Source organism: Rhinolophus sinicus, linkage group LG06 (genome assembly GCF_036562045.2).
Source record: "Rhinolophus sinicus isolate RSC01 linkage group LG06, ASM3656204v1, whole genome shotgun sequence".
NCBI classification, from domain to species: Eukaryota; Metazoa; Chordata; class Mammalia; order Chiroptera; family Rhinolophidae; genus Rhinolophus; species Rhinolophus sinicus.
Genome location: NC_133756.1, coordinates 18,017,150 through 18,042,848, shown reverse-complemented (window position 1 = coordinate 18,042,848; position 25,699 = coordinate 18,017,150). Strand labels below are relative to the sequence as shown.

The window sequence follows — 25,699 nt, the reverse complement described above, 5'->3', positions numbered from 1 at the left end:
TGAAGTGGTAGGTGTTTATCTAGTTCACTCATAGCGGACTTGCCACTTCATGTTACCCACTACCACCTTCCTAGTTGAGAAACACTGGGCTGTTCCCCACAACCAGCAGGTCCCATGTGGCCCTGTGTGAGTCAGGCAAGCACCTCTAACCAGCCTGGTCGGGACAGGCCACGGTGCTGGGCAGTGTCCTGCAGTAGAGGCTCGGGCATCACGAGTCAGAGTCAGCAAAGGAGTAAGTCAGGTCTCCCAGGGCATCCTCTCCATTGTCCAAAGGAGGCAATGGGGGCTAGTGAGGGGATGGGGCTTCAGCGAGGGGACCCAGGATATGAATTCAGGTCTGAGTCCAGAGCCAGTGCTCGCTGCCCCTCAGCAGAGGGAGAAGATATTGCCAGTGGGGAGCTGGTGTTCTCAGAGCAGGTAGGCCTGTGCTGTGCTGTGCTGTGGGAGAGAGAGCAGCTCAGCATGTCCAGCCATCTGCCCAGGGCCACCAGCTCTGTGGGCTTTGGAGAGCTTGCGTGCAGAACCGGGCTCAGCTCAAAGACAGGCTCGTGGGCAGTGAGGACAGGTGATGTGGTGTCAGCTCCGGGAGGGAGAGGTCAGAGCATGGATGGGATTGAGAAGGAGAAGGAGCTGGGCCACAGAAAGACCCGGGTCTTTGGGGTCAGACTTATGTGGGTTCAAGACCCAGAGCTGCCGCTTACTGGACCTGCTTTGTGACTTTGGGTAAATCATTTAACCTCTCTGAGCTTCCCTCTCCTCATGTGTTCAATGAAGATATTAAAACCCATCTTACAGGGCTGTCAAGGGGTTTCAAAATAATATATGTAAAGTGCTTTTGCTTCATAGAAAGCAGCCTTATTAAACCCGATTGCTGGAAAGGGGTTGAGATAGGGCTCTACTTGGGAATGGCTGAAGAGAAAAAGAGGGCAGAGTGAGAAGAGGGAACATCAGTCATTCAGAGTAGCAGGAATTCCTCGGGACCTGCCCTACGCTGGGCAATGCTGAGGAGCCAGCAAGGGTCCTTCCCTGTCCCTGTCTGCAGGGGGCTCACAGGCGGGGTGGAAGTGGGGTATAGGGAACAGATACGGAGCATTACAGTGCTGGAAGCAAGCGCTGTGAGAGAGGCCCAGTGGCTCTGGGAGACCTGGCTCTGGCAGTGGAGGGCCAGAGGCAATGTTTGAGGACGATGCTGAGGAAGGCATCCTGAAGGAGGTGCTATTTTCTTTCTTCCAGGGGTCTTTGCAGGGAGGCACAGTGTGTTCTGAGCCCCAGCATCTTCTCCCAATGGCAGATGTGAGCTGCTCCAGGATACTGGTCCTCCCTCCTGGGTGCCCTACTCCTGCCCAGGACCTGGGGTCAGGCAGGGCTGGGCTGCTGCAGTTACCCAGTTCCCACTGTGACATTCTCTCTGGCTCCTCCTTTCTCTCCCCACTCACTTAGTCCGAGCCCTGCCTCCCTCCCCAGCTCCTGGCCTTCTCTGTCCACACAATAACAGGATGTGATCCGTTCGTGGAGAGGAAGTGGGGAGGACGGGCAGTGCTGATAGCACATTTCTGACTCTCCACGTCTCCCCTCCCCTTTGGACCAGCCCCTGAGGCGGCCTCTTCACCAAGGCCCTGCCCATGTTTCCCTCTGGGTTTGAGAGGGATGAGTTCAGGATCCTCAGGCTGCACTCAGACACATGTAAGCCACAGAGAGGTACATGCTGGCCCCCTGCCCTCCTGGCTCTAGTTTTGCTGCCTGGAGACAATTGTCTGAACACTGAGTCTCAGGGAAGCTTGCATGACAAGCTCTGGGCTCCATGGTATTTTCTGGAGCTGCTGCAGCCTGGGGCTGACTGGTGGGCTCCTCAGCCTCCACATCAGCAGGCTCCACCCACCGACCTATTTCCCCAAGTCCTCGTGGGCCTGACCGAAGGCAGTGGGGTAACAGAATCAATCCAAAGGTCTCTGTCAAGTGCTGACGGTGCTCTGCCTTGTGCAAGGAGAGGGATAGGTTGCACAGAAGGGGAAACTGGGACCCCCCCCCACCCCCCCCGCAAGCAAAGGGTCTTGTCTAACTCAGCATGATCCAGGAGCTCTCACCCCTTTCAGCCAGGGCTCTCCGATAGATCTGTTGGTGACGATGGACGTGTGGTGTGTCTGGCCTGTCTGGGGTGGTAGCCACTACCCACAGGCAGCCTTTGAGCACTTGAACAGTGGCCAGTGCAACTGAGGAACTGAAAATTTCATTTTGTTTAATTTGAATTAACTCAAATATACACCTATTAAAATATCCCCCACCCCCCACCCCATCCCCACCATGGGGAGAGTGAAGAGATGTTACACAGATCCGCTGTGAAGAGCAGGGTTTGGCAGAGCTGGTCAGCGTCTGTAGCTTACACCAAAGGGTTATGCTTTCAGCTCTGCTGACTGGCCTCCTGCACCTCCCAAGAACCCAGTGCAAGGGGACAGTCACTCCTATTTTACAGGTGGGGAAACACAGAGGTCAGAGCCAATGAGTGATTTGCCCAAGGTCAAGGGGCTAAGAGAGAAGCCCAGCTGGGATTCTGACCCAGCTCGTGTGTGGAGTCAGTTCTCTCACCCCATAGCAGGTGAAGCCCTGAGCTCTGGCAGGATCATTGCAGAGAAGGACCACACAGACCCAGGACCTCAGGACGGGATCCCTCCACGGGGAAATCTGAGGAGCACCCACCCCCGCCATACATTGTGGGAGGGAGGGAGGTTTGTTATTTCCGAGTTCTCTGATTCTTGGAGAAGACGCCATCCCTCCAGTCTGATCTCAGTTATGCAGATGGCGACCTGAAGATTACATCCCTTCCCCCTGCACAGCCCCACCCCCTTGCCATCCCATAACTAAGCCCCCCTCCACAAGACCCCTGCCTTCCTGAGACCCAGTGGACCCATAGGACCAGGATGGAAAGCCCTTTCCCACCTCATGCCTGGTGACAGCTCAGCCAGCTGAGACCATGGAGACCAGAGACTTTAGCCCTTCCCAGCTACTCTATGCAGCCTGGGACCTGTGGTGCTTCTGGGTCCCAGGCTCTGCAGGATCTCAGGGTGGTGGAGAGGGGGGAAGGGGAGGTGTTGTCCCCTCTGCCCTCTGGCTGTTCCCACATAGGCTGGCAGTGGTTCCTTCTGCCCTCTGGCTGTTCCCACATAGGCTGGCAGTGGTTCCCGCTTCCTTTGAGAGCTCCTGCCCTGCCTCCAGCAGTCCCCTGGGAGCTGCATGTTCAATGAGCTATCAGGCTTCCCCATCACTCTCACGCCCCTTGCCCTTACCCCTGAATAGGTGGGATCTGACAGACACAGGGACTCCCAGCCCCAAGCCCCCAGGCAATCTCTCTCAGGATGGCCTGGGACCTCTTCGCTCTGATGTGCTACCGGCCTTATCCTGACCAAGACTCAAGTCCTGGAAGGCTGCGATTCTGTTGTTTGGCAAAGACACATTGTAAAGCAGCAGTCTAAATAAAGGGCCAACACGCTGGGACTGCCCTGGTCTGTGATGCTAAGATTTGGCTCTGTGGGTCTAATGACAGGGAAGAGTTAAGATCTCTGAGACCCTCTATCACCCTAGGAGTCACCATTCAGGGATTGTAGCTTCTCTGCCTCCCTTTGGCTTTGCCACCTGCAGCAGACTCTGTGTGGCAATGCAGGGAGAGGCTATGGGCAGGTAGGACAGGTTGGTGGTCAATCGTTTAGCTATTTTGGGGGGAGAGGGGCAAGGTTGGCCACAGGGCTCTTCAGGGTCCACATCTGCTTGGTTGGGGCTCTGCCAAAGCTGGGCTGGCCTGTCCAGCTGCTGGGCTGCCGTGAAACCGGGAGCCTGGCGGGCAGGCTTTCTGTATGATGCTAATGAGGACAGTGACAGGCGAGCAGAGGGAGACACTGCTTTTGTCCTGCACTTGACCTTGCTGGCGGGTCCTCAGGGAGAGACAGGGGCCCCCCTCAGACCCAAGTGGCCCCAATTAGCCTGCTTCACTCACCTTGATGGCTCCCAGTGCTCTGCGGGTGTGGACAGAGATTCAGGGAGGGAAGGGAGAGCAAGTGTGGTCCTGTGCCCTTACCTCCATTTTCCAGGGAGTGTCTTAAAAATTCACACTAGTCCAAGATCAGAGTGAAACGTAGTACCCCATTTTTACTCCTCCATCCTCTCTTAAGGGACTATTGAGCGCCCCAAGTGTTCCACATCCATCATCCCTTACTTTCCCACCTTGAAGCCTTTGCATACCTGAGGTGCCTCCCTGCAGACTCCCACCACAGTAACAGTTCTGTATGTTAAGCTGTATCTCACTCAGATGCTGAGGCAGCTGGTTCCCCACCTTGGATAGGAGTCTCTCCTCTTTCTGAACGTACAGAGGCCCTTGAACTATATCTGGCTGCTGCTTGTCATCTGCCCGTATTTGGGTCCTGGCCTCACCTCCCTTTGCCTGTGAGCTGGTCGGTGTTGGCATGGCGTGTCCCTGGTGATTGGTGGCTTTATCGTGCCCAGTGTGTGTGGGTGCACAAAGGAGGTACTCAGTAAATATTTACTGAGTTATTTTACCAAACCTTCAGAGTGAGTGGGCACAAATGGATCATTACTAACCTTGTATTGTGGACATATCCATATATATGGAGAGAGAGAGAGTGACAGAGAGACAGAGAGAGAGAGAGAATAATATAAATAACACGAATCCATCACCAACTTCAATAATCGTTCACATGGGTAATCTTATTTCATCTATATCCACACTCCCTATCCTTGAAATGAATTAGTACGCAGCAAATCCCAAACATCGTGTTGTTTCATCTACACATTCAGTTAAAATCTTTATTAGTTGATTCAATTAAAAATATGTACTGAATATCCACTCTGTCATGCTGAGTGCTGGTAAATTCTCAGTCATCTTTCAAATCTCAACTCAAATGTCACCTCTTCTGGAAATCTTCCATGATATTTCCTTCCTGCAGGGGAGTTTAATGGCTCCCTCCTTGGGGATCCAATTGTATACCTTTTTCACAGTATTCAATGCTTTTTAGTAATTGATATATATTTTTAATATGAGGAGGAAGTATAATGTGAGACTTAAGAGCTTTAGAATCAAACAGATGTGGATTCAAATTCTGGATCCATTTACTGAGTTTAATTTCTCTGAACCTCAGTGTTCTTGTCACTCAAATGGGGATAGCAGTCAGCTCACACTGTTGTGAGGGTTACATAAGCTGTGACCCTGAAGTGCCTAGCACACAATGCCGGGTACATAGTAAGCATTCCTTCAAGAAGTGGTAGCATTGCTGAAGTCACATGTCTCTCTGTCACCATGCATTGAGCCAGATGCTTCCGAGATGTGTCCTGGCACCTGGGAGTCCGCTCTAGAAGAGTATGGTGGGGGCCACCTCCAATGAGCCAGAAAATAGGCAGATTGGGCTCTGCCAAGGGCCCTAATGTCCCTGCCTGGCCAGGGACAGATTCTTCGGCAAAGAGAGGCTGAGGGTTAACTTTTGAGCTATTTAAGAGCACTAGTAGGTATGTGGAAAAGTGACTTGATTTTGCCTTTTAATGCACAATTGTTATTAATTTTTAAACTACAAGTTTCCCCCAAACCACTACCCCCTCCGCAGCAAATATTCCTTGTTGTAAAAATGCTGTAAACAGCAGAAAGAGAAAAAAAAAAAACAACAAAATCACAAACATAGTCCAGGTCACCAGTGATTGTTCTGTTGTACTTCCTCCCTTTTAGAAGAAAATCCCTGTTTTTTTTCCAACAGGTAAATTGTTTGCATTTTGTTTAACTCAAGCCAGCAGCTCTAGCCTTTAAAGTCATTTTCATGGTGAAGGTCAAAGTCTGACCTTTCAGACAAAAGTTCCAAGAGTGAAATGGTCAGATGACATGGGTGTGGCTTCTTCTAGACTGCGTTCACGATGGTGAACATATTGGCCAACCATGATGCTTCTTATAGCCCTCCTGGGGCCTCTGCTCTGAGAAAGGACTGGTTTGGGACAGGGCAGTGTGGCTCAAACACTTAATGCCCTGGTTTGCTTAGATCTGGGTGCTCTTAACACTTACCAAGTATCCATGGCTACAAGGCATTCAGGCACATTATCCTCCGGCCAGTTCCGTGCAGCATTACTGGGAAACAGGCTCAGAGAAGTGAAGAGACTTGCTCGGGTCACACAGCTAGTGGTGGGTGAGGATCTTGTCCCCAGCTTAACGCTTGTGTGGACCCAGGGACTCCAGCATTGAGTGCATGCATCCCTCCTCTGCCCCTTGCTGTGCTCTACCTCCCTCTGCAAGCTCACAGCTCCTACTTGCACACCTATAGTGGTGGGGAGCTCACCACCTATCAGGGTCATCACTGCAGAGAGCTCTTCCCCACAGGCCTTTCTGTTACTGAACCAAAACCAGCCTCTCTATGACTCATCTGTTTTCCCCAGCTCCATGCTCAGAGCACACAGAGGACACCTTCTCTCTCTGATCTGGGAGAGCCGTGCAGATATTTGGAGACAGAGATCCCAAGGCTGCTCCTTTTCAGGCTCAACATCTCAGCTTCTCCAAATATTTAATACACGAATGGCAAAATTCATAGCAAGGGATGAAAACAGTTTTACTTAGGACATAAAATCTGTTACGTAGTGCCAAAGGCCCTGATACGTGAGGCAGGCCTGATGCTTGCAGTTTGATCATAAGTGGTGTAAAAGGCGATGTGTGTTGCTTCTTTATTTTCCCTTCAGTTCAGATGGAGATCCACTTTCAGACCACTTAAGCAGGCATTTCTTCGTGCTGCGTCCTAGCCCCACTTCTCATCCTTCCCTTTCCCGGGCCATACCATCCCTGTCTAAAGCTGCAGTCACCATCCACAAGCTGCTGCATCCTAAGCCTCTATGCACAGCTCAGCTGTCTCCCAGGAATGCCAGGCTGACACACTGAGCTGTCTGAACTCAGCCCACCTGCACTACAAGCCGTCGTATGGCTCATTACTCATTGCTTGTCTCATTCACTAACATGTGAGTTCCCCTAGGGAAGGGCTATGGAGCTGTGGTGCTTAGAACGGTGCTTGGCCAAGAACAGACACATCAGAAAGTTTTGTTAAATGAATGAATATGTGCTGTCTCTTCATCTGTAACCTGCTGCTCTTCTCATATTCTACGGTTTAAAAAAATAGCACCAACATCCAAGCGTTGTCCAAGATGGGGGACTAGGTGGCATCTTGACCCTATTTTTCTGATGCCTCGCTCCCCACATCCTTAGCCTGCCAGCTGTACCCCTTAAATTCCTCTCCCACCCTCCCACTTCTTCCTGTGCTCTGTTCTAACCCCAGCCACACCATTTCTCTCTTGCACCCCTTCCCCCCAAAAAACTTAGGCCCACTCAGTCTCACTGTCTTGTCTAACCCGTTCTTCCAGCTGTGGTTGGAGAGATCTTGCTAAATGCAAGACTGCCCGTGTCACGTCCTTGCCTAAAACCCAGTGATGGCTCGGCGTTATCGGTCAGGTAAAGACCAAACCTCTTCACAGGTCCTGCAAGGCCCTAAAGACCCATTTCCCCACCGCCCTCTGCTCTCCAGCCGGCCAATCTCCCATCAGCTCCTCCTGCCTGTGTGTCTTTCCATCTGCTCTTCCCCTGCCTGGAAGTGCTCTTCACATTTCTCCCCAAGCCCAGCACTTCGGATCTTCTCTCTGGGTCCTGTGGGAGCTCCTTCATTGCTGCCCAACATCTCTCAAATGTACATGTCCAGCCTGGACCTCGCCTCTTAATTCCAGACTCACATACGCATCCGCACGCTAGACGGTGGCTTCTGCTCCTCCCGCACGTTCCCATCTCAGTCTATTCTGACTGAGCAGACTCAGTTCATCGACATCATCCTGGGCTTTTCTCTTTCTCTCGCATTCCAAATTATGTTGGCTTCACCCACAAAATACAGCTGGATTCAGACCATGAATCCCCAGTTCCACGGCTGCCACCCTGACCCGAGCCACGGTCACTTCTTGCCTGGACTATTGCAGTAGCCGCCTAACTGGTCCCCCGCTTCTGCTCTTCTTGCTCTCTGTGGTCTCCTCTCAACACAGCTGCCAGATCATGGCTTTTGTGCTCCGAGCCCTCCAATAGTTTCTCTTCTCAGTTTGATTAGAAGCCAAAGTCCTTACAGTCGCTCACAAGGCCTGAAATGAGTGGGCCTCACACAGCCTTTCAAACCTCCTCTCCTGCTCCCTCTCTCTGCCTCACTGACACTCCCTCCAGGCTCCTTCCTCAGGGCCTTTGCACTTACTCTTCTCCTTGCCCACGAGCCTCTCCTCTCTCACAGTCGAACATGTTGATTCCTCACTTTCAGCTCTCTGCTGCCCAAATGTTGCCTCTTAGAGGCGCCTTCATGGACACATCTACATAAAATAGCACGCCCTGGCCTGCCAACACCCCATTCTCCCGATCCTATCTTGTCTTTCCCATATCGCCACATGACCTATTTCATCTATTTCTGTGTTTGTTTCCTGGCTGAGCCCTCTAGAATGTACGTTCTGTGGTGGCAGCGGCTTTGTTTTGTTCATTGCTGTATCCCTAGCATCTCAAACTGTGCCTGGTCCATAGGAGGCATTTAATAAATATTTGTTGAATGATTGAACTTTGACTCACTATTACCTTTTCTGGATTTCCTACACTAGATGGCATCTCCATTCATATACTTTCAGCACCCTTCCATCTCCTTTGAAACAGTTGATATAATTAGGTAATTGTACAACGTAAGGTTTGTGTTGTTCACTCCTGTATTTCCAGTCCCTTGGTAGACACCAAACATGTGTTGGATAAACGAATGAAAGCAAGCCAGAATGCTATCTGGGTAGCTGCCAAGAAGTAGGTGCTTGACCGAGGGACTGAGCCCTTGGCTAGACATAGAGATGCCTGGGGCTTAGCTTTATCTCTCCTACTAACTTATTGTATGACCTTCAGGTAGTGACAATCTCTTTCTGGGTCACAGTTTCCCGGCTGAAAAGTGAGGAGCAAGATCACGCTACTCAGGATGAGCCTTTAGGCCAGGAGAGACTGTGATTCTAGAAACCAGCCCCCCAGCCGGCCTGTAGTCCTGGGCAGAGAGCAGGACTGTGCTGGAACCATTAGGAGAAGATTTGGGACCTCTGCTGGCAGGTTAGGCTCTGGGTACAGGGCCAGCCCTTTAGTTTCTTGGCTGAGTGAGTGACAGCAGGAGGAGGTGACTGATCTTCCTCCACTGAGCGGTCCTGGCCAGAAATCTCACCGCCCAGTGGGGCCGCCTAGGAGCTAGGAGTCAGAGCCAGCACATTCCTTGGTTTGGCTGGCTCTGAGGGGTGCTTTCTGCCCCTTCCAGTGCCCAGGCACAGGGCTCCCTATGAGGGTGAGCCCTCATTCCATCTGAGCATAGCTCCCAGCTCTGAGTCCCAGAAAACCTCTGTTCAGAGAGTGCCCATCTTTCTTCAGGTCTGACCTTGAGATCACGTGGCATTGCTTTCAGCAGACCTGCCCAGGCTCCCGGTGAGTCAGGACTTCTAAACCCTTTTTGTGATTCGGGCAGTCTGGGGAAGCCTATGGACCCTTTCTAATCTTTTTAAATGCATACAATAAGATGTGTAGCATTGCAAAGGAAACCAATTATATTGAAATACAGTTATCAAAATATTAAAAACATAAGTTGCAATATAGTAAGTTATGTGTATCGTTATAAGGTATTAAATATCAAGATCTAGTGGAAGGTCCAGTGACTGTCATGCTTCCGTAATGATGAGCATAAATGACATCTCCAGATATCTGCCACAATTGTATGTTGACATGAAAATATCAGAGGCACTATGGTTTGCTGCCTTCATTCCTAAGAGAAGAAAACGGTAAATTTCAGTTAGTGGTTAGTGAGATACAGATGTAATGTATTCCCCATACAAGTTCATGAACCCCTGAGTTTTGCCCGTGGACCCTTGTGAAGGGACTGCTCAGTGAAGAGGAGCCAGGTGAGTGACATCCTGAGTCTGAGAAGAGACAGAGTCCTCACCAGTCTATTTCCTCAGAACCTGATGAAAATATGAAAATCTATTATCATTTGCTAACAGAGTCACAGAATCACAGGCTTCTAGAGCTGTAAGGGCCAGAACCCCTTCTGCAGACTCCCATGTTGAATGACCTGGCTCTTGACTTCTGCTTGCACACCTCTACGGATGGGGAGCTCACTCTCAGTCCGAGGCTGGACAGGTCCCACCACTCTGAGGCATGGTGTCTCACAGAGGTGAATCAGACCCAGGCTCTGTCTCCACAGCTAGAAGATAGAGAAAGAGAAGGACCCAACTAGAGCTAAAATGCTTTATTGATTCACAATCATTCTCTGAGCTTCTGCTGTCTGCCAGGCCCAGTTTGGCACTGGATATACTGAGACCTACTTTCATAAAGTATTTGCTGGGTATGTGCTTAGTCATGGTGCTCAGTCCTAGGTGCTATGGGTGACAGGACATGATGCTTTCCCTCTGGAGGAGACAGGCATTAAATGAGTAAACACATAAATCAATATGTAATTGCAATTTGTGATAATGGCTGTGAAGAGAAAGGGTGTGTGGGGGGGACTCACAGAAAGAGTGACTTCAGATGGGGGAGAGGGAAGGTGAAAGAAAGCCCCATAGAAAATATGGCATTTAAGGCAAGATTTAGAGAATCTGTTAACATCCTCAGATAAATGGGACAGGAAGAGCGGTTTGGGCAGAAGGGAGAGCAAGTGTGGAGGAGGGCCTGATGTGGGAAAGAGCTTAGCTACTGTTAGGGTTGACAGGTGGCCCTGGGGCCAGATGAGGCTGAAGAGGAGGGTAAGGGCATATTGTGGGGTCTTCAAGACCATGCTAAGAAGTCTGCATATTATCTTAAGAGCTACTGGAAGCCCTTAAGGGGTTTAAGCAGGATCTGTTTGAATGAATACAACAAAGTTTCCAGGAGCTCTTAGGTTTGCAGCAAAGATATTAACCAGATGAAATATTGTAAGGAGGGTGAAAAAAGCTTTTATTTCTGTGCTCTAAACACCATTCTTGAGTCTATTTCTCTGCTTTTCCTCAGGCTGAGCCCTCTGTCTGGATGCATTCCCTGAGCTGTCTTTCTGCTCCATTGGTCGGTCCAACAATTCAGCTAACTTTTTCCTTAGCATCACCTCCTCCAGGATGCCTTCCTTAACAGTTTAGTCGTCCATGCTTCCCTACAGCACAGCCCTGAGCATGCCATATGCACTGAGAATTTACATGTCGGTGCCTACTCTCCCTTCCTCCAAACCACCCCTGGAAGGGGGCGGAAGTAGGGGAATGAAGGGAGGGGAAGTTGCAGAATCTTTAGCTGTGAACTGGCCTCCTCTCTGCCTGCCCTCTCCAACCAATCTGGGACTGGAGCTGCACTCTGCCACCTGTTGGCAATAACTGGAATGTCAGGTAGGATGGAGTGGGGAGAAAGACTCCTGGAAAGAGTGCAGGCTCACTTGTGCTTTGCTGAAGGGTCACACAAGGTCTAACTAAATGGAAGGCCTATTTAAGGGAGCCCAATGATTCAGGGTGGCAGAGCTGGACTGGGAAGTGGAGGGCGGAACTGAGCATTGATGGAACAGGGACTCAGAAATGAGGACACAGGGTCCAGCCCCTGGGGCTGCTGAGGCCTGAGCCCAGATCTTGGGTCCAAGCCAGACCTTCAGGGGGCCCACCTTGTTGCCATGGAGACCCAGGGTTGTGTCCATACAGCTGGGGAGATGACCCCCTCAGCTGGATGAGGACACCCAGAGAGCAGGGACCAGCCTCAAAGTCAGTGTCCACCCACACCCCCCTTTTCCTGAACAACTTGTTTTTCTCTAAAGCTTGGGACTTTGACCTGGGAGGTGTGTTTCCCTCCTGTTGGTCACTCGGTGTCCTTCCTGCTCATCCCCCTCCCCCGCCACCCCCAAAGCATGGCCCAGGGAGTCCTTGTCCTTCCCCAGGTTCTTTAGGGAAGGTGGTAGTGGCGGGGTGGGGGGAGTTGTTTGAATGGGGGAGTCAAGACCTGGAACTTAGGGACTGATAGGAGAGGCTGGGGTGTTCTTGGGGGGTGTCACCGGCTCGAGGGGAGGTCACATCAGTTACTTCTCTGTCCATGTCTTCTTGGGTCTCTATGTCCTGGGTTTCTGGGACACCCCCTCTTCTGGAGTTTCTTTCTCCAGCTCCATCCTGACTCTTTTTCTGTGAAAGACCCAGGGCTGTGTCCTGGCCCCTGCCTGCTTCTCTCCTTTCCCTTGCTCTCCTCTCAACTCTCTCTCTCTCTCTCTCTCTCTCTCTCTCTCTCTCTCTCTCTCTCACACACACACACACACACACACACGTCCTGGGGGGGACCATGTGCTCTCAGTTACCAATGCTGTGCCACAGATGGCTCCTAGATCTAGATCTCTACACCAGGGGTCCTGCTGCCTTCTGGATGTTTGCCTCTGGCAGGTCCACAAGCACCACAAGCACAATACATCTAAGCCTGTAGCTCACCGTTTCTCCTCACATCCTGAAACTTGTTCCAGCCCCTTCTTAGGCACTACCGTCTACCAGCTGCTGAAGCCAGAAACCGTGAGTCACCCTCACTCCTCCCCGTCCCTCAGCACCCACTCCCAGCTAGTGACTATGTTCTAGCAATCATGTCCTGTCTAGTCTACCCCTAAATGAGGCTCAAATGCATTCCTACTGCCACCCCTCTGGTGCAGGCTGCAGCCCTGGTTCTGTGGCTGTTGTAGTAGCGTCCCCATGGTCTCCCTTTCTCCAGCCTTTGCACTCCTCTTTCATTCGCCACTCTCTGTCCAGAGGTGTTTTTTCCAATGCTAATCTGACCATGTGACTCCCTGCTTAAAACCCTTCAAGAAGGCATTATGGACATTTGTTAAATTCAACCCCGTTCCTTGCATTCCAGTCAGTAATTCTGTGGCTGTTCATTAACACGTATGATGCCTACTCTAGCTAAACTTTGTGCCAGAAGATTCTGAGAACACTGAGTAGGGATAGGGAGGGAGAACAGGACATACATGTATGGGAGGTGCCACTTGACTCCAAGCCAATTTCCCCTAGATCACCTTGAAACACCCCATCTTTGGATGGTAATGGGCCCACTGCACTGGCATATGCACACACGCGTGCGCACACACACACACACGAAACAGGGATGAGGTGTGATGTCAGAGTATTGCTCCTAGAAGGCCTGTTCTGCAGTACAAAGAGCTGCCCAGGAAGTCCTGTGAGCAGCAGTTTGGTGGCTTCTGGCCAGGGGAGCTGTGGAGGGGCTTCTAGCTCACACCCTAGCTTCTGGGAAGCCTCCATCTCTGAGACTTTCCCTTGGTCTTCTGTCTTCTTCTTTCTTGGGGTCTATGGAGCTGTACTGTCAGCATCTCTGGCTTCCTGTGCTGCTGGGGAGGAGTGGGGCAAGGAGAACCAGCATGACCCTTTGTCCCAGGCCTCAACACGTACTTGGGTCATTCTCAGTTCCTGAGCTGGAGGGCCCAATGGAGTCCATGTGACCCTGGGGGTTGTGGGCCCAGCGGTTCAGGGTCCCACATAGGACCTTGCCACCTGAGGGTGTCTTCCTTTGCCCTGAGCAGCAAGGCTGTGTCCCTCCCACTTCTCTTCCTCTAATGGGTGGAGATAGATCGGAGGTATGTGTAGAGCCTTCTGACCAAGCCCAGATCTTGCTCCAGGAACCACATCTGAGGGCAAGGGGAAGAGCTGAACTAAACCAGCTCAGCCGGGGTGGGTAGGGAAGGCTGGAGACTGGGAACCTCAGGCTGTCCGTCCTGACCCCCACGGGAGAGGGTAGATTTAGAGAGCTGCTGAGCTGGGCTGGGAGTAAAGGAACAGAAGCCAGGGCTGTGTCCCAGGACTGTGTCCCACAACTGGGACTTGGCTGAGGAGGGACAGGTGAAGAAGAACAGGAAATAGGCTAGGATTTGTGGGAGGGGCAGCTTTGACCTTCCCCTAGCCTCTGGGGTTTTCCCCACTCTCCCCCAAGCCAGCCAGTAAATTTCTTAATCTCACTGTCAGCCTTCCAAGAGGTCCCGCCTGCTGAGCTTATTCGAGACAGGAACAATAATGCGTCACATCACTCCATTTCCCAGAGCCCAGCCCCACTGCCAGGAAAGGGGAGCTGAAGGAAAACCTTTGGGGATGCCTGGGGCTTAGAGGTGAAGCCCCAACACTCCCTACATCCACCTGGTCCAAAGACCCACTTCCTTAACCAGCCTCTGAAATGTGACCTTAAATACCAACTCGAGTGCTCTGGGCACTGGCCAGGGAGGCCAGTCCTGGCAGCTCATTACCATGGGAGGGAGGGCAGTTTCTCTCCACCTTCCCTCCTCCCTCCTCCCGCACCTTCTTCCTTACTAGCTCCTTTCCTCCACAGCCAGACTGAGCTCGGGCTGATCTCAGCACACACCACACACCGACAGGCCTCACAGCTGCTTCAGGAGCCGATAACTGCAGCCAGAGGGAAGGTCCAGAAGCTGCCTCCAGCCATGCCACCTCTCATGCTGGTCCTTCTGGGTGTGCTCATGGCAGCGCCACCTGCCAGCTGTCAAGGTAGCATAGAAATAGGCCTGCAAGGCTGAGGTGAGGAGGGCGGGCTGGGTGTTGGCAACCCAGGCATGGGTGGGGGGCTGTCTCCTTGCCTCCCTCACCACCCTTGAGGGGGGGCAGAGACTTGGGAGGAACAACCAAAGGCAGAGACCTCAGTCTGTGATTTGTTTTCCACGAGTGAGAAATGGGGACAGCAGGGGAAATGTGGTGTCTAGGCTTGGGGAGAGGAGTTGAGATCCAAGCTCTAGGAGCAGGAATTTCCCTGGAGATAGATGGGTCCTGAGAATAGGGGTCAAGGACTACCAGGAGGGTGGGAGTGGGACCTGAACCACTTGTGCCAGGGGAGGGGCAGAGCTGTCACTGGTTTACCTGTGGCTTTGGCTTAAGTCCTTGTTTCAGTTTCCTGGGTTTTGGTAGGGGACAATTCCCCCGTGTGGCTCTTACCACGTACCTGAGCTCTTTGTCCAATTCTGCCTCCGTCTTGCTCTGTGGCCTTAAGCAAATCACTGCCCCTCTTCGAGACTCAGTTTTCTCATCCTTAAAATGAGGACAATAAACCTGCCCTGCCTACCTCCCAGGACGGCTGCCATGTCAGGGGTGTGGAAGGGCTTGGCACCACACCCTAAAATCTGGTATCTGCACTGCATTGTGAGGCCACATCTGCAGCCAAAGTCTGGGGACTCTGCAGGTGGGATTTGGGTCCAGAGGGGGCTGGCAAAGATGCTTCCAGAGTACCCCCTCCTTTGCAGGTGTCCTGAGCTCTCATGCACATCTGCTTCAACTCTGTCTCCCAGGTCTTGGAAGCCTTCTGGGAAACTGAAGCTCAGAGGGGTTGAATAACTTGTGTGGGTCACACAGCAGAGCAATAAGGGACAGGACTCAGATCAACTCTCCTCTACCCCACACTCTGCCCCTTGCATTGTGTGCTCTCCCTAGAGCCACATGGAAGGAGAGGGACTGTGGTCACTGGTGTCTTTGGAGGGAGTTGGCTGCAGGGTTTGGAGGAAGCAGGGAGGGGCCTCCCAGGGCTTGAGCCCTAACTCCTGATCCTAGAGCCATCACTGACGTGAGGAAACAATGGGTCTGAACCATTGTTTCTTGGAGAAATGGTGAGTCAAGACATTGCTTTTGGGCAAGTATGGAACTCAGGGTAACCACAGTGTGTATCTTCTGTTACCCAAGGAGAGAAGCAAGATCTGACCTGGCCATAGGTCAGAGAGTTCTGAGACCCCTCCCTCCTCCCCAATACCTGCTAGGCTCAGAGAGAGCTCAGAGAAAAGGCAGGGCCTTCACTGAAGCAGGAGCGCTTTAGGGTAGACTCAAGGACTTTTGAGTGGGAGTGAGGCAGAATGAGGTTTTTGATGCCTAGCTGGGCCCCTCAAAATACAGACAGCACTAGGGATGCAGGTGTTTTCACCTGGAGGCAGGACTTCTCTGAAGTTTCCTGTTGGCCTCTGTTCCCTCCTGAGACCTGTACTTGCCGCTGCGTGCATGTCCTCTGTAGGGCTGAGCTCTCGGGCTCATGGGGGCCCAGTGATACCCTGGGAAAGAAGAGCACTTTGGGGCTGCCAGTGGCTGAGGGCAGAGACATCTGGGAAACTGAGGGTTAGAGGTGGCGTCAAGGGTTAAGTGTCAAAAGGCAGAGACCGTGCATGAATGGGGCCTCTACCTCGAGGGTCTCTGGCCTAGGCCCCTGGCACCCAGCTGGAGGAGCTGAAAGGGCCCAGGTTTTGAAACTTCCTTTCTGGCCCCCAAGACCCAGAGCAGATTCCCTCTGTGTTGCCTTTCAAAGAAGTCCTGTCCCATCCTTCTCTCTGGGCACCCTGGCACCCCTAGCTGAGCAGCCCGACCTACCCTACCCAGCACCAGAGAAACCTCTTGTTACAGAACAGGATCTTCCAGATGCCAACCCAGTCAGATCAGCTCTGGGCAGCCCCACTTGCTGAGAGCCAGAGAGGAGGGGAACCACCCCCTGTTGGCAGGACCTAGGCCGGCTGTCCAGGGGGCTGCCCTTTGGCCTAGACACTCCCTGTGGGTCCCTGCATGTGACCCATCATGAGGTGGGGGTGGGAGCTCAGGCTGTTTGGACCTCAGACACAGCATTCTGAGGCTTGTTCCTTCCTCTGTTCCTCATTCCATCTTTGAATGCCTATCTTCCTTCCTCTAAACCATCATCCCTTTCTTGAGCTCACTGGGGTTCAGATGGGTGCTCCTTCCCACCCCTGCCACCCCAGAATGTCTCCTCTGGTTCTGGCAGCTGGCTGACAGCCTCTAACACAGCGCCAGCCCTTGGGTTTTGAGGCCGTCCCTCTCCTTTCTGTGTTTGTTGCCCCCACTCTGGCCCAGCCGACTGTAGCACTCCCTTGCTCCCCTTTCCAGGCCGGGGGAACCTGCAGCCCTGGATGCAAGGCCTTATCGCCATGGCCGTGTTCCTGGTCCTCGTTGCAATTGCCTTTGCTGTCAACCACTTCTGGTGCCAAGAAGAGCCGTGAGTACTGCCTGGAGCCCCAGGGCAGGGCAGCCCCAGGACCACTGCTGCTGCTCCAGCAGCAGTGAGGAGGGCTTAAGAAACCCTGAGTCCAGTCCTCTCACTGTGTGGAAGAGACACTGAGGCCTGATGTCTTGGGGACTAGGGTGCCAGCTTGTTGGCTCCCAGATCTGCCTCTGATGGCCCTATAGCTCTGGTGCTCAACCACTGTGAGGTTGGTGAAATGTCTTTTCTTCTTGGAATCTCAGTGTTTCTATCTGCATAGTTGGGACAGCTGCCCAGTCTGTGATGGGGGCTGTGAAAACCTCTGTGAAAATGACAGTCCCCATCCTTCCTCAGGGTCAGCTGCTGTGCCACATGTAGAGGTCCAGAGGGGTAGGGGGACAGACACAATCCCTGCACTTATACGGCCTCCCAGACCGGAAGGGAAGGCTGACATGGAGGCAGCCATCACAAGTGCAAGCACGTACGCTAAAGGGGAGTACAGAATACAGTGCAGGCCTGACCTGCTGGCGCGTGGGTGGTGTGGGTGGCTGCATGGTCTGAGAAGGCCTCCTATTGTACCTTTTTCCTGAGGCCTGAAGAATGAGGAGGAGCCAGTCTCAGGACAGGGTGGAGCTGCAGTCAGGGAAGAGTACACCTGAGTTAGGGGTCCTGAGTTAGGGGCAGGGCACTGAGGTACTAGAGGGGGTGGGCTGAAATCTGGCCCACTCTGCACTTGCCGACCCTGGGGCAAGGCTGCAGCTGCCCCCAGCTCTTACACAGGTAGCCTGGTGCGTAGGTGCAAGCAGCAGCCCTGCATGGCCCACAAGCATCTCATAGGTGGAGAGAGGGATGGTGAAGTCCCAGGTAAGCTGATGAGGAAGGCAGGTCCTAGGCCACGTGGACCCTTGTGCACCAATGCCCCAAACTGTGGGCTTTTTCCTTAGAGCAGGAGAAAGCTACTGAAACTTTGTCAGCTGGAATGAGGTGCATCCGAGCAGAATCATGCTGGCTGCCCCATGGCAGATGTGTGGGTTAGGGGGCAGTCTGCAGGTGAGGACAGCGATGAGGAGGCTGAGCGTGAGGTCAGCAGAGAGTCTGGACAGTGGAGGCAGCAGAGGGGATGGAAAGAGGGGACAGGTTTAAGCTGTCAAGGAGGCGGACCCCCTGAGAGTTGGGGGAGGAGGCAGCAGAGGGCAGGAGGGACAAGGACAGAGAAATGTCCAGGCTTCTGACGGGATACGCCCTGAGACGCAGAACACAAGAGGCAGATCTGGGACTACTGCTGAGTTTAACTTCGGACATATTAAGTCTGAGAAGCCTGTGGGATGTCCAAGGAAAGATGAGTAGCCATAAGAGTCCCTGTGACCCTTGTGAGAGTATTTTCCAGGGAGGTGGTGGCAGAGGCCATGCTCAGAGGGTTTAAACATAAATAAGAGGTCAGGAGCTTTTTGTTGGAAATGCTTCCTTTCTCCACTGACCCCAGTTTGTCTTCAGTGGCTGTTGACCACAGCTGCTCCTACTGCGTGGTAAAAGCCCTGTGGAAATCGGAGGCAGACACTGAGTCCTGCTGGGTCCGCTCCGGAAACTGAGCTGAGGGCAGGAAGAGAACAGCAGAGGGTGGCTGGGAGGTTCCCAGTGTAAGGCCTCGGATGGGACTTGAGGTCCTCACTTTGGAGCAGGGAGAAGCCTGTGAGGGCCCATGAGGAGGGGCCAGAATGAGGTTCTAACAGGAGCCCTGCAAGGGAGAGGGGCTTTTGACTTGCAAGAACCAGAGCCCAGAACAGGGCCTGACTGGACGATGGGGAGGAGGGGGAGCAAAAGGGGAGGGGACCCAGAGAGCCCTACTGATGAGACCTGTCCACAGGGAGCCTATGAGCACGGTCGTGACCATTGGAAACAAGGCAGATGGGATCCTAGTAGGAACAGAAGGAAAGTACTCCTCGATGGCTGCCAGCTTCAGGTGAGGTGCTGGTCAGTATAGGACTGACTGCCCTGTGCTTCAGGGACCTATGGGGACCTCAGGACCAGGTGCTTCTGAGGGGGGTGAGGGTGGGGAGGGGCTCAGTGAAGAGAGAGGGTCTACTGAGGGAGGGGCTGGTGAGTGACGGGGGCTTTGTGAGGACTGCAGGGCTCCATGAGGACATGAAGCCTCAGTTTGGGGAGAGGGCCCAGGAACGGGATGGGGATGTGGTGGGGGGAGTGGCTCAGGGGGTGGATTGGGACTCACAGGGAGGGGTGCTGTGGGGAAAAAGGGCTTAAGGAGGGAAGGGGACTCTGATAGGATGAGTTGAGGGACTCAGAAAGGGGAGAGGGATCAGTGGGGGGAGAGAGGTGGGATTTGGGGAGGTGGTGCTGAGAGGACTCCAGTCTCAGGTGCACAAGACCATATGTGGTCAGGAATCCCCTTCTGGGATTCAAAGTTTATTCTGAAAGATACTGTCCTCACAAGTATGGGGTAGGGAAAAGGGGATGGGATGGAAGGTGCCAGGACCACTGTCATCCTCTTTCAGGTCCAGTGAGCATGAGAACGCCTATGAGAATGTTACCGAGGAGGAGGGCAAGGTCCGGAGCACCCCCATGTAACCCCCCTTGCCTGTGGCCTCCAGTGTCGATCCAGCGCACTTGTGATCAATGCTACTCTTTCTCTGTGCAAGAATCTTCAGTAAGGGGCCAACTCCTCCAAGTCCACACTACCCTACCCTCCCTTGAATTGTCCCAGCCAAGGTCAGAACTCAAGCTCTGTCTAGGTTGGGGTTCGGCTGTGGCTCTGGGTTCTCCCACCTAATTCAATTCAGAAGGCCCTTCTGAAGGAGACAGTCAGAGCTGCACCCCCCATCCTGCCTCACATTTCCTCCCCACAACTGTGGAAATGGCCCTTATTTCTGTGAAATAAAGACGTTTTGTACTTCTGAGGCTGAGGCTCCCAGGGCTCAGACACAGCCCCCAGGCTCCCATGCAGCCCCCCCCCACCCCCCCAGGCTCCCATGCAGCCATGCCTTGCTTTCTGAATCAGGAGAATCACCTTCCAAAGGTGTTGTCATGGTGGCTTTGGAGGCTTGTCCAGGAAGCCCTCTCTGGGAATCCCTAGGGGCCAGGGACTCTCACCCACTCTGCCCTTCTTCCAGGCAGCACCCACCTCCTCTCCTCTTGCCTCCATACTGCTTGGCATTGCGGTGGGTTCATTCACTTATCCATCCAGGGCGATCACCCTCCCATTGGCTTCTCTGGGCTTTTGGGCATAGGAAGCACCAGGAAAGGGTCTTGGGCTAGGACTCAGGAAGCCCAGATTTGGCTTGCTGTGTGACTTTGGTAGAGTCACCATCCTCTGTAAGATCAGCTTCCCCTCTGTGGAGGGTTTGGCCAGTCTCACCCCAGAGCTGGTGTAGGATCGTCCTCACCGATACCACTGACTCACCGATACCACTGACTCCCAGTCCTGCGTGGGGGTGGAGTCAGTCAGTGAACTGGGTCCCAGTGGGAATGAAGCAGGAAGGAGAGGAGAGAAGAGGCATGACTTAGGGGCTGGCTGACCCTGGAGGCCCGTCACCTCTGTGACTATTGTTCTTACAGGAATAGCTTCTGTCTCAGGAGTGACAACAGAGCACTGCCAGATGCAGAGGAGTGGGGGTAGAGGGTAGGAGGCCGTCCACCTTGCCCCCAACATCTTCTGCCACCTATCCTAGCCTGTCACAGCACTCCCACTTCATTACAACCATTCCTTTGCTGTTCTCAGGCTTTACTAAAATACCCCTCGGGCAGACCGACCTGCATTCCCAATAATCCCTTCTCTCCTCCCTGGGGTCTAGTTAGCAGTCTGCAGCAGGGGGAAGAGCCCTGAGCAGAGGGATGGCAGGCTTTTTGCTTCAGGCCTATCCCTGCCCTGCCCTGTGACATGGGGCAAGTCTCCTCCCCTCTCTGAGCTTCAGCTCAGTGCATGGTGGCTGTAGCTCTTGTGATTCCCACTGTAGGCTTTTGCTCACAGGGGCTGATGCCTTCTCACCCACCTCTGCTAGTTTAAACTCTGCAAACTTCTTTTTCTTGGCCCAGCCAAGGTTCCTCTTCCTCTAGAAAGTCTTCCTTGATTAGACCAGAGGGCAGAGCCAGGGGACCGGCCAGCCCAGCCTCTCACTTATTGAAGGAGAGATGGAGGTTCCTAAAGGGCCTCTGCTAAAGTACAAATACCCCTTTCGTCCTCTCCAGCCTCCTAGTCTGGAACTTTTGGCTGCCTGGCTCTAATTCTCCTTGCATCAAGCTGTATTCCTTCCCACTGCTGCCCCCATCTGTCCCTGAGGCATGGGGGTAGGTTCGGGTCTGGCCCCTCATCAGCCTGCCTGCTTGGAGGCAAAGCCACCCCAGTCCCTCTGTCTTCCTGCAGCGAGTGAAGCCAGTCCTCCTCACCTGTGAAGTTTTACCAGGAGGCGCCTGCAGCAGCTGCTGTCCTACCCTGGTTCCTGGGGCCGGTCCCCCAGCACCCTGCCTGGGCCTCCTCAGCCCCCTCCCCATGCTGTCAGGACCAAGATGGTGGGAACTCTGGGGGTCCTTGCAGGTGCTGGGCTGGCACTGACCTTCCTCCCCCCACTCCATGTTCCTGCCCCGACTGGGGGCAGGGGGCATGAAGCTGCGGGCCCCAGAATCGCCCAAGCCCGCAATCCTTATCGCTAGTTCCCACCTGCCGGTCTGGTCAGAAGAGGGAGGGAAAGGAGGCTGGGCCAGGTCCAGGTCCAGGGCGGCGCTTAATGACCCACCCGGGGCCTAATCTCAGACTGGCAGCCGCTGAGTGGCTCAGGTTCTCTCCTGGAGGAGGCTGATAACGCACCAGCTGGGCCCCTCACCATCTATCGGGGCTGCACAGCCAGTCCCGAGGGGGCGGCTCTCGGAGTGCCTGGGGAGCGGGAGCCTCTGGGCTGGGGCCGGGCGGGAGGTGAGCTCTCCACCCCTGGCCAGGATGGGGTGGGGGTGGGGGCGATTCTGAGCTCCTAGAGTGACAGATGAGGGGGAGGGCCCCGGTCCGGGGAGAGCGGAGCTGGGCCCGCAGGAACTCCCAAATGGCCGCTGCTCCTTCGTGCCTTCCGGCTCCCTCCCCGCACTTTGTTCCCATTCAGGACCTCCCAACCCAGTCCTGGTCTGCTCTCAGGCCCTCCCATCCTTTATCGATCTCTGACCTGTCACTCTTTCTGTCTCCAAGTGCATCTCTTGGCCTCTGCTTTTATCTCCATCTCCTTGTCTCTGTCCCGGCTCCCTCTTTTCTCCACGAGAGCCGAGTTTTCACCGTCCCCTTTCATCTTACATCCTTTCTCTATGTCCACCTGGTTCTCCCCGTTAGCCTTTCACCTGCTCTCCACACCTGTATAAACTGCCCTGACGCCACCCTTGGCCAGGAAAGTCCCCATCCCTCCACCTGCTCAAATTGCCCATGCCTTGGCTCTAGGACCAGGAGGTTCTCTTACTGCTATAGGACACGCATGCTCCTTTTTCTACCCCCTCCTACCCAAAACGAGTGAATTTCACAGGGTTACATCGTAGGTCACACCCAAACTCAGGGACTGAAGGCGCCACCCAGGAACTGCAGACCTGAAGACAGTTTGCAGTACAGCTTACTTCAGTTAGACTTGAAGAGGAACTTCCAGCCTGGAGTTGATTTCAAAAAAAGGCTGTGGAATTCTATCTTAAATGTCACCTGTTAAAGGACAGAGTGTCAAGTGACCAAGATGATTTTCATGATTACTTTACTCATTCTCAGTATTATGAGCAGAAATGCTGCTTATTGTGCTTCAAGGAGCCATCAGATCGCCACTACTGCTGGGCAGAATTTCCTCCAGCTCAGGGTAGAGGTGGGGTGGAGGGTGCAGAATGTCATTGGGACGGGGGTGTGACCCAAGTCACACACACTTTGCTCTGTCTCCGTGAACCAACCTCACAGGTGAGTCAGATGGCTGGAGCCATCAGATTTGCTGAGACTAGGACAGGAGGCAACGGCCTCCCTTCCAGATCTGGCCCAGGGCCTGAATCCCCCAGCTCAGCTCTACCCCCAGTTGTCAGTTCCTGGAAGTACACACAGTGGCCAAGAGTTTGATCTTGAGAACCATGCAAACTGGTTCAAATTCCAGCTGTGTTCCTCACTGCTTGTGGGACCATTCAGATACTCCATTCGCTTGTCAGTAAAATTGGTTGTCATGTCTTCCCTGTAGGGCTGCTGGGAGGAAAGAGGTAATATATGTTATAATTGCACCTGGCTCTTGCCAGAAGGCCCTGTAGGCTCAGCTTCGATGTCACTTCCTCCGGGAAGCCCCTCCCCTGGGAAGCTCCTCCCCCACCCGGTTAGGTGCTTCTCTGGGCTAGTCTAGCCATTTCTGCATTCATCTCACCTTGTTGTCTGTTTAATTGTCTGTGTCCAGCTCCAGCCCAGGCCTGGAAACTCCTCAAGGGCAGGCGTAGGGCCACTTCCCTGTCCGTGTCACTGGCCCCCAGGACAGGGCTGGACTCAGGGGAAGGGGCACCCTCGAGGTGGTGAAGAGACCTAAAGGAAGGGACTCAATTTCAGTCACCTGTCCAGCTGTAAGTCTGTCTTCACCCTTTAGCGCCACACAGGCAGACACACACGTGGGCACATCTACATACATGCACTCAGATTCTCTCTCTGTTTGACGGTCCTGGGATCAGTGACAAACCCTCCTGAACATCACTGCCCACATCATGTGGCCTTCAGTTTTTGTTTTGTTGTTGTTTTTGAGGGGTGGGGTGTGGAAGGGGAGGGTGCTGCTTTCCTTCTGCCTATAACATTGGCTGCCATTTGGTGGCTGCACACCCAGCAGGAAGAGCAGAGTCATCAGAGACTTTGAACTTGAGCTTCAAGTGCGGTTCTTGCTCCTTAAGTACTGGGACCAGAGGCCTTCCCATGGCATGTCCCTTGGGACCCCCACAGGTTGTGCCAGCTCCTTGCTCGTATTCCTGTGGGCTTCAAGGGCAGCCAGGCCTCCAGTGCCCCCTCCTTGTGGCCCCAGAGGCCAAGGCCATGAATATCTCAGGTTCCATGCATGGTGGGGCCAGGCTCTTGGTTGTTTAGTCATCCTGGTCCTGATGACACACCTCCTTTCTCTCAGAAATGGTCTGGGAACCCAGTGGCTTTTACCCTGGGGCATTATTTCAGAGGATTAGGAATGACCATTTCTGGGACCATGTTCTCTGGAGAACTTAGCCCCCTGGAGAAGTGAGTGAGAGAGAGGTCGAGAGAGAGAGAGAGAGAGAGAGAGAGGTCAAGGATGAGTCCCAGTGTGGTCCTGAGCAATGTGGAAGATGGTGGACTCAGGGACACTGCACTAGGCTGTGCAGACGGCGCCTCCACCAGGCCCTACCAGCTGGCGTGGGCCTGTGACAGCCTGCAGGGAAGGGCACGTTTTTCTGATTCTCACATAGCCGAGTGAGTGGCATTGAGAATGGCAGTTGCTAGGGGACAAGCAGGGGTATATGTGGGATGATGATGCATCTATGTAGACATGTGGCATTTAGGAGCCTGTGGGATATCTACAGGGGGTGGAGGAGGACATTTGGGTGCACAGTTCAGGTCTGAAGCTCAGTTGAGCCGTTAGTAGTGGAGCCAGGTTTTTTTTGCCTTCAGGTTGGATGCACAGTGGGAGGTTAAGAGCCCAGGTCTGGGTCAGGCAGCCCAGATACAGCACCACTCTGCCCTGATACTTAATATCTGTGACGGTGGGTAAATCAACTCCACTCGAGTAACTCTGGTTTACTCATCTGTAAATTGAGGGAAGTAAAAGGTATCTAATAAAAGATGTTGTGAAGATTAAAAGAAGCAATACACATAACACACAGCACAGTGCCTAGCACACAGTTAGTGCACAATAAATTTAGCTATTTTTAAAATTCCTATTATTATTATAGGATAAATTGAATTGGATGCAAGACCACAGTGTGTCAGCTAGCAAAATCCTTAAGCCCAGTTTACTAACATTGCATTGTGGAATCTGAAGCCCAAGCAGGAGATGGCACCTGACCAAGTCATGTAACAATATGGGGCGAGAGGCAGGCTAAATGCTCTGCATGGCTGGTGGGTACAGAACATGCTAGACCCAACTGCTCTCCTGGACCACTAGAGGCATCACCACAGCGGGGCTAGTTACACAGGTTCCTTCTGCATTACTGAGGCAGCTACAATTCTGTACATGGACTTTGCATATGAATAACTTGGCTCTTGACTGGTTCTAGCTGTGAGCTTGGGGCTGTGAGGACAGGTGATGGCAAAGGGGGAAGGGTCAAGGAGGAGAGGGAGCTCCAGTGAGAAGAGAGGAAAGAGAGAAAGAGGGGTCGGAGAAACTGATGGAAGAATCTTCCAGGCCCCAAGAGCTAAATAGCTGAAACAAGAGACTGGGGAGGGCCTTTCCTCAAACCCAAGCACAGTGACGGTGGTGATAGTAGGTTTTACACGTAAGCTGGTATGGTTTGTGGGATGCTTTGTGATTAGAGTCTCATTCTGTAGCTCCTGTCAGGTTGTATAACTGGGCCCATTGTCTTGAGGAGAAAATGCAAACTCAGAGGGAGGTGACTTGCTCAAACTCACATAGCCAGTTAGTGGCATTGGACACTGGTCTTTTGACTTTAAACCCATGGCTAATTACACTCCAGCACAGGGTTTTCTGGAGAGGGAGGGAGGGAGGGAGGGGGAGAGAGAGAGAG

At 53.2% G+C, this 25,699-nt stretch overlaps 1 protein-coding gene and 1 long non-coding RNA gene across 2 annotated transcripts; one reads left to right on the top strand and one right to left on the bottom strand.

The window, feature by feature from the left end:
* Positions 1-9,580: 9,580 nt before the first annotated feature.
* Positions 9,581-25,127, bottom strand: LOC141572095 (uncharacterized). The gene is made up of 3 exons (XR_012497213.1): positions 23,377-25,127; positions 20,148-23,204; positions 9,581-9,818 (listed from the first exon to the last, which is right to left on the bottom strand). It is a non-coding gene; the product is annotated as an uncharacterized LOC141572095 (long non-coding RNA).
* On the top strand, positions 14,133-19,924 carry PDZK1IP1 (PDZK1 interacting protein 1). The gene is made up of 5 exons (XM_019749343.2): positions 14,133-14,147; positions 14,366-14,541; positions 16,918-17,026; positions 18,876-18,971; positions 19,522-19,924. The coding sequence occupies exons 2-5, from the start codon at positions 14,478-14,480 to the stop codon at positions 19,592-19,594; spliced, it is 342 nt and encodes a 113-aa protein (XP_019604902.1). The 5' UTR covers positions 14,133-14,147; positions 14,366-14,477; the 3' UTR covers positions 19,595-19,924.
* Positions 25,128-25,699: the final 572 nt, after the last annotated feature.